Consider the following 14,004-nt stretch of genomic DNA (forward strand, 5'->3'; position numbering starts at 1 on the left):
ATTTTATGTAGACCAGCTTTCCTGGCAGACCTGGGCAACTGTGTGAGTGGATACTCTGAAATTGGTTTGCTTTGTGTTTATTTTGGTCTTAGTGAATGGCTAGCACAATGTTAGTTGACAGAAACCAGATTTTAACTGCAGTTTTTTCACACACCCAACTGTTAATTAAATAAGTTCAGAAAGACCTCAGGAGTGTAACTAGCCCCATGTCCATAGGCCAAATTTGATGCTATTTAACACAACCAGTATTAATAACCGGAAATTTCATTTTCCTGTTTTCTAGCTTACAGGCATTATTGTTGATGAGATACTCAATGGAGCGGATGGGACTAACATCAAGTGTGGTGTGGTGGGGGAGATAGGTTGCTCCTGGCCTTTGACTCAGAGTGAACACAGAGTGCTTCAGGCAACAGCGCAGGCTCAGTCACAGCTTGGGTGCCCTGTTATCATCCATCCTGGCAGGAACAGCGATGCACCTTTCCAGATTATCCGCATTCTGCAGGAAGCTGGGGCTGATACTTCGAAGACGGTCATGTCTCACCTTGACAGGTAAGCAGACCATTCTGCCGTCCTTCTGGCAGCGTTGCCACAACCTGCTGGGGCTTGGGGGAGCCACTCTGCAAATAGCTAGGTTTCTGTTGTGCGCTGGGATCATGACATGAAGAATTATCTTCAAGTTTACTGACTTAAAAACATGAAACTGCCTATAGAGAGCTTGATCAGCTTCCAGAACTTCAGTCAGGATCAGCTTTTAGGTTCACACTGAGAAAGAGATTTATGGATTTTAAACGCTCTCTTTGAAGGTCTGGGGGCGAGATCAGGAATAACTGTAGCCACATTTTTAGAAAATGGGGATTCCATTCATTCATATCCCTGCACAAATCACTGCATTTAGAAAGCATTGGACGTTGAGCAACTGTCACCAGTTGCTTCCAGCAGTTTTGAAAACTGGGCCACTCTTAAGGGCCTGACCAAAATCTCTCAGCTACTAATGGAGAACTCTGATTTGGCTGGATGCTGGATCAAAGCAGAAGCCAGATCTTTTCAGTTCAGCTACCAGACAGGAGAAATATTGTTTAAAGAGAAAATTTTTGGGTTTTGGATAGTTCTTAGCATAGACTAGAGAGCTAACTTTTAGTTTCCTTGAGAGCAAAACCCAGGACCTCCACGTCAGCCATGGGGAGGAACAGGGTTGATTTTCTCTTTCCAGTTTAGAAACACAGCCTCTATTACAAAATCAGTTTTGTGTGACCTTGTACTACTCATGGTGAGCTGGAAAATGTCCAAGCATTGATTAGTTTGGCCAGTTGCTGAATAATGGAGACTGCTTGCAGTCATATGATTCTCAGCAATTGAATTGTTTGCCCTCAGTGTGAGTGTAACACAGGCAAAGAGCACTGTGCTCCAAATTTCTTAACGGTTGCAGGCTCTAAGGGCTTGCAAATCAAGCTGCAGGTGTTTTGTATTCACACAGAGCTCAATGTTTTACTTGGGGATCTTAAGAGCATAAAATTCAGTGCCACGAAATTTTATTTATATTTGACAATGTATAAATGATACGGGCTTTCTTTATGTATTTACCTGCATTCCATTGTATCTATAGCTATATTTTTCTCTCATTTTTAAAGAAAAACTGATTACTTAAATCTTTCTGTGAAAGAGGACTGAGCAAGCTGCAGGTGTCAGTACTTATGTAGCCATTTTGATACAACATAAAAAAATCCAGTTACCTTTTTTTGCCTTTATACACTGTTGTAAACTGTTGAATTCAGTGATTTACTGATGGAAAATAAGCAATATAAGTAGGAAAACAGTCAAGACAGAGGTGCAGTTTCACTAACAGCCGCTGATGCACAATATGACATTTCCTTGTACTCCTTATATCATTACTTTCACACATTCAGGTTGGCACTTGCTATAACATAGACTCTAAACGAATGTGAAGTTTGGCTTCGCAATGTGCATTTAACATTTTAAGTCTCCTCCAGTGAGAACAATCCATGTGGGAGCATCCCAGTCCTTTAAATGCGAGATAAATTTGTACATAGCTCCATATTTCATGTCTGCTTTTGACATAGACAGAATGGTAGTTTTCAGGTGGATTTACAGTCAGATGATAGAACTAAAATGCTGGCTACCATGTTTTGCAATTTAGCACCTTAGAACAAAAAGTACCAAGTGTCCATAATGAAACTACGGTTAGATAAAGGCTGGGAAGCAAAAACTATTGAGTCTTGGCTTTGGCCATTTATTAGAGATGAAGGTTATAAAGGTATCTTGGTGGAGATCAACATTCGTTCACTTGAGTAGCTTTTGTTAGAAGATTCACAGCAGCTGTTATGAACCCCTGTTTGATAATGGTTTGGTGGGTGTCCCTGTGGTGATTTATGGATGAGGTCCAAATTACAGGATGCTTCCCTCTGTCCCCTCTCCTTTTCCGTGTGTTCAGGGCTGCTCAGGGACACGTGCTGCCCAAGCACCTAATTCCAGCACAATTAGCGATTTGACTGGGAACTGCTGCTGCTACATGTGTGTGGCTTACAAGGGGACCCAATGGCTGATGGAATTAAGCTCTCCAGCTCTTCGTTGGGGCAGAGCACCCAAAAGCACACCACTAACAGTAGTTTTCAAAAGAAGTTGTTCTGGCTGTGATTTTGAAATACAGTGTTGGGTGCTTTTTGCCACCTGCACAGGGATGAACACTCTTGGCTCTACTGTGTCCCTGTGAACTGAGCAGGGCTGGATCTAATACAACCCATTCTCTTGCTCTGCACTTTGAAAACTCATTTGGTAATAAAAGTTCAGGCTCTGTAAACTGTAACATTTGTTTAAAAATAACATTTTTTTATTAATTACAGTTGGCAAGTCTTAGACTCCTGCTGATGGCAGACTTGCTTGAACAAGGGTTTTCTCTCTCTCAACCCATCTGTTCCTCCTACTTGATCCTGTTGTTAAGTCATAATATTGAAATTGTGACATCAGTAATCTCCATAGCAACAGACTGTGATGTAATTATATAGGGTAAAATTACTTTGTGGCACCAATATCTGCAATAATAAAAAACCCCTAAACTACTGCCCTTTTGGTTAACTGTGCTGTTCTCAAGGAAAATTGTTTTTTCCTTAGATTAAAAAAATTGTGTTGTTGTTATAAAGATAAATTTATAATGTATCATTTGAGCATTTTTGTTTTCCTTTGGATAGCTTATACTCTTGATAAAAGTGATTCAAAGAAAAAAAATATTCCAGAGAGCTCTAATTTCAGTTGCTGTTCTTTTCTGAATGAGTGATGGGGTTTAGTAGCTTTGTTCCTTCAACTTTTCAAATCTGCTGCAAAGCCCATGTCCCAGGTACTCACAGTGCCATTATATATTTTGGTGAGAGCGTTTCCTTAAGGCATTCTGGCCAGATCCCAGTGCAAACAATGATATATTGCTGTTCTAATGACAATCTAGAAACATCACTGTACAGAATAGAAACTAAAGACAAAGTTGTGTATTACCAGTGTGTGATGGATGGAACAAGCCCTGGATGTAGCTGTCTCCTGTAACTCTTTTGGGAAAGTAAATCTGTCTTGTGTAAGTAATCCATTGTCTTTTTTTAAAATGTCACTATGAATTAACCTCCTCCTTAAATGTCCTTCCTTGTTAGGTTGTCTGTTGAGAAGTTTAATGATATCAAAAGCAAGTAACTTTTCTATTTCCATTTAAAGATTATCATAAATGTTTTCATTATTTCATGGAGGAAGAGTTGGTTTTGTTTTGGTTTTTTTTAATGCATGAAGTCCCAGATGAATGTAGGAAGGGCAATGCTGTGTATGAGCTTCTTAAGGTCCATGTGTCAAACAGGAGTCCTGTTTTTCAAAAGGGTGAATTAAATCTTGGATTATTGTTTTTGTTCGTTGCAATTAGGAAGCTGCAAAATACCTATCCTCATACCATGAGGGGTTTTTTTTTTCCTTTCTATTGCAATGCTGACTTTGTATTATATATGCTCTACAGGACTATATTTGATACAAAGAAACTTCTGGAATTTGCTAAACTTGGATGCTATTTAGAGTATGACCTATTTGGTACAGAGTTTCTTCACTACCAGTTCCATCCTGATATTGACATGCCGAGCGACAATGAAAGAATTGCAAGGTATCTGCTTCCGTGCCGTTTAAGCTGTAGCATTGCCATTGACAAATGAGTATTTCTGGTACTTGCTTTAAGGGCATCACAGGGTAATACTGCTTGCTGTTCAAAATTGTCTTTTTTTCATACTAAGATAATGACAGGTTTTTTTCTGCTCCTGTCACGCCTTTAGGGCAGCATGTATGATTTCCTTCATCTGCAAAGGAAGATGTAGAATCGTAGTGTTGTAGAAAGTTACTTGAGAAAAACATCAAGAGCATTTTAAACTTCAATCTCTGTCCTAATCACATGCTGATCTGGCTGAATTTTATCATGTACTGCATTTATATAGGCTGTAAAAAAGAAAAGGCTGGAGATACAGACTTACGTTAGGGTTTGGCTTTTGTTTGAAACATGGTACTGGAAACCTAGTGCTGCTGCTAAGCATCGTCGGAGCCTGTTACATCTCCTCACGAATGCGCTAACCGACCAAAACTCGTTGTGGGTGGGTTTGATTCGTGCTTCTGTCCTCAAAACCAGACTTTTGTTCTTCCAAGCACTTTATTACCTCTCCTCCCACTCTCCTTTTGCCCTTTCCCTCTTTTGAAGGGTGAGATTCCAGTCTCCTCAGAACTCCCACGTTCCTCACACTCACAATGTGAAAATATTGGCCCCACTGGCAGGATACCTCTTCCCTGCTTCTCGTCAGCACATGCAGTCTCAGCTCAGCTGCACAGCAAATCTGTTGTGCTGTGCTAACACAAGGTATTGCCAAGGAGATGCATTCCTTGCAGAAGCTGCCCGAGACAGGTAGATAGGATCCGCTGGGAATCGGCTTCTCACTCTGCCCAGAGGTGTGATTCTCCTGTGCTGTTTGTCCACAGTGTGTGGCAGGTCTCTGAGGGGTGGGGTGCCATCCTGCCCTTGTCCTTTTTCCTTCTAGGATCAGAAACAATTATTTTCTTCTCTGTGATGAGGAAGATTTTATGATTCCCCGATCACTAATGAAGTAACTTTCCAGCTTTTGCTTGTATTTCGGACATAGCTTCCCTGCCCCTCGTTATCAGATTAGCCTCAAGACTTCTCTTCTCTGTTTTCAGGCTGTTCTCTTTTCAAGAAGGTGCTGTGGTTGCTACTCCACTTACTGCCAAGCGTTTGCTGCTGCTTTTCACACTAGAAATCACTCCTCTCTCTTAACAGGGCCCTCAGTCTTGCACTCAGTATTTTAAACTGTTGCAGTGAATTGGCAGGTTTCACACCTAGAATGGGTAAAGGTGCCCCCCTGCCCTGCGCCCTCCTCCCTTGCTCTGTGCCACGCGAGGTCAGCACGTGCAGAAGCACTGTGAGGAATATGGGTAGAGGAATGGACTGTGTCTTGGTTAACAAGCGCTTGTTCAACCGTGGCAAAGTTTTCATTCCAGCCGTGGTACTTGCTCAGCCACCAATGTCTCTCCTTAAACTCTCTGGCATTTGAGTATTTCTTGCAGCAGGCTGTTTATAGGAAGAAAATATGAAAAGTTTGCCATCTCCTTGTATGGTGTGAATATGTGCACTCGAGTTAGAAGTGCCATTACATGGATTTTGTTGGGCTTTTGATGCATCCACACTGGACATAGGATGGCAGTGGCAGTCTCCTTGGGTTTCCTCTTTTGTCAAACAGCACCAGAGAGGTGGAAATCAAATTGACCTTTAAATGTATTGATGAAAATACTAAACGGAAAATATATGTTCGAGTCTTGTCTATTCAAAACGTAAACTTGCGTAGTCACGCCATACCTACTCAAACACAGTTTAGTGGTGCGTGTACTTACGAGTTTTTGCTGCAATCTACTGCCAATGCAAGTGAAAAACTGAATTTTTTCAGGGACAGTTTTTCTTTGGGGCAGAAGCAAGTACTAACTAAACTTACAGGAATGAGCAAAAAGCAGCAATGAATATGGAATCTAAAGGAATATATGCCTCCCCAACCCATGAAATGAGTCCAAATAGGAAAGGAGTTGATTCTAAGAAGATGTTTGTTCAGAAAAGAACTTAGTCCCTCCAGTGTCATTGTTCTCATTCTCTGGTTGGCTTGTGGTCTCTGTATCTCAGGCCGGAGAAGATACTTGTGATGTTGTAATACTACGGTATACATAGTGTTGTGCACTATGTGGCACTGTTTATGGCGTTGAGGTAAGAATTAGAATTTCACAGCACTGGCAAATGATGGAATTGGGTGCCTTCATGAGGAACGAGCACTTTCCAGGTCTGGTCTATCCGTCTCTGCCACTTTAATACTGCAATCTACTGCCGAACTAAACTGAAGCTGAGTGGGAAACTTAACAGTCACGCAATACAGACACCCACCAAACAAGTTGTAAAAAATGAGCTGAACCAGGGGTTAAAGTTCCCAGAGTGAAATGTGGAACAGAAGGAGTTCTTGTAGCAGACTGGTTTCAAGGGAGTGACCAAAAGCATTGCTTCTTTTTCCAAGCTGACTTCTTGTCATTTTGCCAAGTCTGTTCCGCTGGGCTGCTGTATTAACTCCTCTTCTTTCCTGGCGTATCTGCAATGCCTGTCTTATTTATCTTCTTCTTTAATGAACATCTTTGAAACATGTTCGGATGATAACTCTCTATATGGAATATGATGCTGACAACTTAAAATTTTTATTAACCTGGTTTGCTAAATGGGAATTAACTGAAGATGTGAAAGTATTTGTGTAAATGAGACAGGCTTCTTAAAGGACCTGTCACACAGAGAGTCCGGTCCTTAACAAATGTAATGGAACTAGCTGTGTGACAGCAGCATGAACTAATCCCAGGAATCGATTGTGCTGAGGAGGAGTTTATGTAGGAAATTATTACTTACTCATGTGTGTAAAACCTGTGTCCCGTGCTTGGTGAAGCTGAAGTCCTTCAATTCCTCCGTGGACTTAGTGGGACTGGGAGTGCAAAGTCATGTGCCAGCCGGGAAGAGTTTTCCTTCTCCACTTTGGGATGTGTGGTGGTATGTTTTCAGAGGTGGTTTTATTCATGCAAGGAATACGTCTTCTGAGTACCTAAAGATAAGTGTTTTCAGTGCTAATACAGTCCAGCAGCACAGGAATGTAAAAAATTTAAATCCTGCTTAGTTCTGTGATGTCGCAGAGTGGGCACCTTTCACTGACGGGTACGCTTTTTACTTCTGCAGGGTTCGTATGCTGATCGATGAAGGCTACGAAGACAGAATTCTGATCGCTCATGATGTGCACACTAAGAATAGGTTGATGAAATATGGAGGTCATGGATATTCACATATCCTTAAAAACATAGTTCCTAAAATGCTAATTAGAGGCATATCCCAAGACAAAATTGATAAAATACTCCTAGCAAATCCAAAGCGGTGGTTGACTTTTAAGTAGGAATAGTGAATAAATATTCCCATTTGATAGGGAAGCTTGATAAAATTCAGACTTGTTTCAGCTGAGCAGTCATTTTAAGACTCGGTTCTTTTCAGAGAAACTAGAAGTTATTAATTAGATGCGAAGAAACTGATTTTTACTTTTACTTTTAATTAGAACAACAAAATTATGTACTCCCTCTGCATTTTCTCCCTTCTAAAAGTCTGTTCATGAATGATTTACTGGATATGAGCCTACCTGCAAAATCTTTTCAATGGTTTCTAATTGTTGTAATAAAATAATTGTTTCTAGAGAGTAATCTAATACTATTATTAAAAGTTATCCAAAAATATTTTTGAAGATGTTTCCCTTGGACTTTGAAGGAAATTATGATTTTCAGTTAAATTCTCCTTCTCCAGGAGAATCCAAGGCATGATTTTAGTCCTTGTAATATTGACAATCTTCTAATTATCCTTATGTTCTTTAAATAATGCTTGATAAAAGGTCTGGGACTTTTAAATAGCTTCCATAGACAACAGAAGGCAAAAGAAATCTCAAATGATTCTAAAAACATATAGTCTCCTTCTAGCTTAACAATTTACTTATTTTTAACTGAAAGTGTAAAAAATACATGGAAAAATATATTTTTGAATAAAGAAATTTGATGACAGCTTAAACTATGTGCAGTATTATTACAGATGTCTTTTTTTAACCACATTAATTTTTTAGCCTGAACCTATAGAATCCCACTGCAATTGTGTGAAACTTTGTGGAGACCAGCTTCTTTTTGTAAGGATGCAACACCAGAAGTCAAAATATATTACATTAAATACAGTTTTAATGAGTTGCAATAGTTATAACAAAGGTTGTGATATAAGTCTTTACAAATCAGTATATCAAGATATGAAGAAAAAGGAAGAAATGTTTGCCTTATATGTGTTTTTTTCACACAAAGTGTGTTCTTTGCTCTTGTCTAACTTTAACGAGGGCAGGTGATTTGTCCAAAAAGATGGTCTTATCCAGTAGCAGTGGTGGCCTGATTTTAAAAGCTTCTTCAAATTTGACCATATACGTCTTGTAGTATCGAGCTTTTCCAATAAATACCTTAGTAACTACACACTGCTAGTTGTAAATGATCCCTAGCTTGGTACATTGCTGCTGCTTGAAACTACGGAGAAAATCTCTAGCTACACTGCTGTCATGAGCACGCTAACCAGTAAACGCAACAAATGAAGTCAGTTACGCATCTGTTATTAAAATACATTACCTGGTAGAAAAGAAAAAAAAAAACAGGAGTAATCACCACAAGGTACGGATATCGGGTGGCACTTTGTCATAAAGGAAAAGCCAGTTTACCACTCTGGTGAGATAGCACACATCACCGGGCAGCACAGTGTCCCTCTATAAATCCTAGGTGAGTTAGGCTGGCGACCCTCGCAGTCAGTCTAGACTAACTCAGCATTTATTTTAATTGGACAACTTGGAAACCAAAAGGGTAACACGTTCTGTTTAAGAAAAGCTTCACTCATTCAAACAAGAGATTTTTAGAGAGATTTGTAAAATATTCATCAGACTTTTACTGAGCAGCCAGCACTGAAGAGCTTTTTTGTCACAGTGGCAGACACTTTCAACATTTTAGTGCAGACAAATTTGAGTTTGTACCCTTAGTACATTAGACAAGGTTGCTTGTGGCAAAGGACATGAAATAGAAATGCTAGGGGTAGCCTCTATTACTCTGTAACGACTTATAGAAATGTTACCTTGATTTGGCCAAAATGTTAAAAATAAATAACATAACCAACTGTGCTAAGGAGCTAGTTAATTATCTTGCTAAAATGTAGGTCTAGAACGAAATCTGCAAGTTTAACCTGAGAGAAATAGACAGCCTCCCCTCCCAAAGCAAAACAAATAAAAATATTCTGTGGACAGTACTGCTATGACTGATTTTAAAGCATTTTTATAACTATGTAACTCATAGTACCTGTGTTTAGTTTAATTCTCCAAGCCATTAATCCTTTAGATGGATTAAGCTTCTTTGAGACTTTATATATATATATCTATGTATCTATGAATGAGAAAAATAGGTTTTAATACACACTTTTTTTTTTTTTTGGCATGTAAATATCTGATTCTTTCTTTGCATATGTGTTATCATTTTTGGTAATATGCTTATCTGTGTCCATTTGATAGGCACGCCTTACTACAAAGGGGTAACTAGCTACCATGGAAAAGGTCTGTGTGACAACGTTTTCTCACGTGTCTGATCTCCTACTCTTCCTTTGTGGGAATAATCCCACTAACTTCAGTGAGACAAGACACCCAAGACAAATACGGTTTTGACACATTATATTCCTATGAAATTCTAGTTGAACATCTGCGGTATGTTAAGTCATAACTATTTTATTAAAAATAGTACCCAAGTACAGACTAAGTCCTAAAAGGCTAATGAAGACTAACTGCTGCAAAGAAAACACTCTACCTTAGTCTGAGGATGTGGATGCCAGGCTTGCTAGATATTTACACAACTAACTATCAAGAATGGGCCTGTAATATTGCCTAAATATATATTTACACATGTTTACAAATGAAAAGCCAAATCCTTTTTCCACTAACATCAATGGGAGTTTTGCCATTGGCTTCGGTGGAATCAGGGATTCGGTCCAATAGAATAGTTAGTCAACTGTTATGTTTTTCAGGGAAAAAAGTGTTTCTTTTATCCTTCTTTTTCATTTAGGACACAGCTAAGGGCAAGACAAAATTTAAACAACTCCACTGGATTGATTTTACGTTAAAAGTCTAATGTAAACCTACAAAGCAGGAACATTGAGTTAAGGCTTGAAGCTAATTAGTTTCTAGTTTTAAGTGGAAGGATAAGAAAAGTACAAGGCAAACAATTCCTTTGGAGAGAGAAAGTATATTTTGATTACCTCTTCCTTTTATTGTGAAATCATTCCTCACCACACTATGAGTGGACTCCAAGCATCATTGTTAGCAAGTAAGTCACAAGAACCAAAGCTGAAGTATGGATAAAGCAGCAAGATCATAACACATCAAAGTATCATATACACTGAAGAAATAACTCGGCGTCCTTAGGTGGTGGTGGGTTTTTTCTATAAAAATTTGATCTATGTAGGACTTCATTCACATGGACACTAACAATGAGGAAGTATTTGCTTTGGCGGTAGTGGATCGCACATCTGTTTAACTTGGTTTGTCATTTTTTAACGTAAGGTTTCTCCGTGTGGTACAGATGCGAATCAGGTAGCATTCAACTTTTTTTCCCCGCTACTGAGGTGTTCGGTGGTCGCTCTGCTGGGGTGCTTGTTTCATTGACTTTTGCCACGCAAATCCATTGCTCAGAAGAGCAAGCTTCGTTTTTGGACTGGTTTGGTGGGTCTTTTTACGCATTATCAGTCAGCATAAATAATAAATCCAGAAAATGTGCTGTATTTGTTGTTGTTTCCTCCATGTGCTTTTCCTCCATCTAATTTAATGTAAACTTCATCTCCTGGCTCCAAGTGAAGAACCACGCTGTTACTGGCATAGTCGTAGTTCTGGTCAGCATCCTGAGCAATCGCGCTAGCTCGAACCTATGTAAAATACATAATAAGCAGTTAAGAAAACTCAGATAATTTTTACGGCACAGTGAAATAAAAGCCTATCCTCAACGCTTTATTCAGCATGTGTACATTGCCACTTTGAATGTCTAGCAAGATACAGTGTGGGGTTTTTTCATGTGGATATTACAATACAACGTTTGAAACTAAAGAGATAGCTTGCTCGTTTCTCAGTTAGCACAATAATACACTGCGGCTTGCACTCCGGTAAATGTTTGGAGCCTTTTTTAAATATACAGATAGCAATAGCTGGAGCTCGGAGAACTGAATCTGGCCGTGTGCCAGTTCTACGCTGGCGTAACTTTTATTTCAGCGGAACAAGCGATTGGCATTGGCAAGGAGCCACAGACAGGCCCTACCGGTACCAGGCTGGACTTTTTCCAGAAGCAAGTTGTCGTCATACGACTAATAGGATCATGCTGCAGAAAGAATACAGAAAGTGCACACCCACCCACAGACACGCCCAGGCCAATGCCCACAAGCAGGTGAGGATCCTAGCTGGGGTTGGGAAAAACTGTTATTGCCACATTTCAGTAAGCAAACGCTTAATTTCTGTGTGTTGTGAGAGATGCACACTTGAAAAATCACAGGCGAATCGCTATTTGCTTTAAGAGGTTTCAGAATGTGCAGGTAACTGAGGACTCTTCATTTGCAACTTTCACTCAAACATACGTTTTTCCCCATTTCTCCCTTGCTATTCTGTTACTGATTAAATTTGATATTACTAGCAAACTGGAAGCAATCTGCAATTTCAAGATGTATGTTGGTTTTCAGCAACGAACAGCCTGTGCCATTGTAAGCCTCCAAATCATTTATATATAATTTGACCCTGTTTGGTAAAATATTTAAACTTAGTTGTATGTAATTTATTTCAGTGTAACACATCATCTGCTTGTTGCTTCTCTTTGTTCTAGTGTAGTTACAGAGCAGGAAGTGATTTAGTGGTGCTGCAAACCTGAACTAAGTAATAATGCATGACTTGGCGTACTATATGTGGGATTTTATCTGTTCTGAATTGAAAAAATAGGCTATAAGTCACAAATTTCCATGAATTTCTTTCAAAGTTTAAATGATAAATTTCCAAATTAAATTTTCATGTGAGGTGCTCTCACATTAATATTGAAAAGTTAAAAAGGAGGGGGTTCTTTACCATGCAGGATCTTATGGCATCATGCAGTTTAAAAATCACAGTAGGTAGAAATTCTTTACATAAGCCATAAGAAGAGTGAAAAAGGCTTAAAAGACTTCTGGTGGTGTGACAGTCTGCAAATTCAAACTGATACATGGCATGATGATAAACCACAACTAATTCAGGACTTCTTGATCCTGAATTGCCTGGTGGTGTTCACAAAGGTGATCTATTTTGCTAGTGTTTAAGCAATTATTATCCTAAACAGAGGGGATCTCCTCTGGATTAATGACTAGCAGGGTGGAGTTGAAGGCTCTGGGCCTTTAACCCTGGAAACACCCTCCAGACAAAATAGTAATGGGCTGAGACGGTCGCTGGTTGTGTAAGTGGAAAGGGCAAGAGGGAAGGAATAAAAAGGCTATAGATGAGGTAAAAAACTTTCATAGAGAAGTAGTATCTAGCATACTGGCAAACAAAATGGTTTAAACTACTTTCCAAATTTCCATTTACATCATAATGAAATGCTACTTTGTGGATTTGTCTAAAATGTAGTTCTTCTGTGGATAGCAAAGGAGAATTTGAACTGTGTTAGTGACTATCCTAAGGGAGTCACCATATAGACACTGGCTACAACAGCAATGATATTTCACTTTTAAGATTCTACATAGTACATACTGGCTGAAGAAAAAAAGATTGTGGGTATTGAAAGTCCAGAAACCAAAGTATAGATCTTACTGTCCTACGTACAAACAAATGTCCTGTAAACTCCAGTGTGCTATTCTTAGACGTTTTACCTCCTTGTTTGGTTAGCCAGAGCAATTTCTTTTTAAAGCCTGGGAGAACAGTCTCAAATGAATTCTCAGTGTACTGCTGCAAGAAGGTAAATGCATCTCAAAATTAAACCATTAATGGACTATACATTCCATAAGTTGCATGACTGCTCACCTCATCTTTCACCCTCAAGTCGCACACACAAACTAGCTAAGCTATGTGATCTCAGCACTTCCCTCTTCAAGCTTTATAACCATTAAAGAAGGCAATGTGTTAACAGTGGAGACCTTGAGGTTCCTCCTGTGCATTGCTTACGAATGATTTTTTTTCCTGTAAGTCATACCCTTTACAACGGTTTGGGTTTTTTCATTGTCAGAAAACACTGATTTTGTAATGTTATCTTTGCCAGAATCCATTTAATGACTTACTTCCAAAATCCCTAAGCTTTCTTACAAATAATACACAAAGTTAACTGCTATCGCATCAGCATTTAGTGAGTCAAGTATAAATCATAATAAAAAGGAGACACTGCTGCATTAAAACTGTGCGTCAATTTTAAATAGTTTGTATGCAGATATTTAACTAAATACTTATATCTGCATAGATATACACCAATATATACATAGAGCCCCTGCCTTTTTTTTTTTTTAATCACTGCGAGTTTAATTTGTCTTATGTCTGGTACTGGAAGTAGTTATATTTGGGAACAGTTAGATTCTAGGCGCAATTTAATATGTATAATTGGTTACTTTTTTAAAAGTACTGGTATGTATTTATTTTTCAGGCTTTGGGAAAATAAACACTTGAAACATGGAGTTTTGTTTACCATGGTAATTAAACGGTATTCTCGCGGTGGCCAATATTGCCTTTGTACGAAGAAATCAAAGTGAATATATTACAAGGTACTTTGTAAGTCCTGGTTTATCTGCCGAGACAGTTTTTACGGTAGACATTTTCTAATTTAGTTAATCGCTGCCGATGTCCTCACTCTCCTGCTTTCCCAGACTTCCGA

The 14,004-nt window shown here is 39.0% G+C and overlaps 1 protein-coding gene across 1 annotated transcript; it reads left to right on the forward strand.

Annotated features, from left to right (window-relative positions):
* Positions 1-283: 283 nt before the first annotated feature.
* On the forward strand, positions 284-7,496 carry PTER (phosphotriesterase related; the record flags this gene model as incomplete). Its single annotated transcript, XM_010296104.1, has 3 exons — positions 284-549; positions 4,001-4,141; positions 7,286-7,496. Coding segments are annotated over 3 exons (618 nt in total), but the record flags the coding sequence as incomplete, so codon positions are not given.
* Between the last annotated feature and the right edge of the window lie 6,508 nt (positions 7,497-14,004).

This window comes from Phaethon lepturus, unplaced genomic scaffold (assembly GCF_000687285.1).
Source record: "Phaethon lepturus isolate BGI_N335 unplaced genomic scaffold, ASM68728v1 Scaffold55801, whole genome shotgun sequence".
Taxonomy (NCBI): domain Eukaryota; kingdom Metazoa; phylum Chordata; class Aves; order Phaethontiformes; family Phaethontidae; genus Phaethon; species Phaethon lepturus.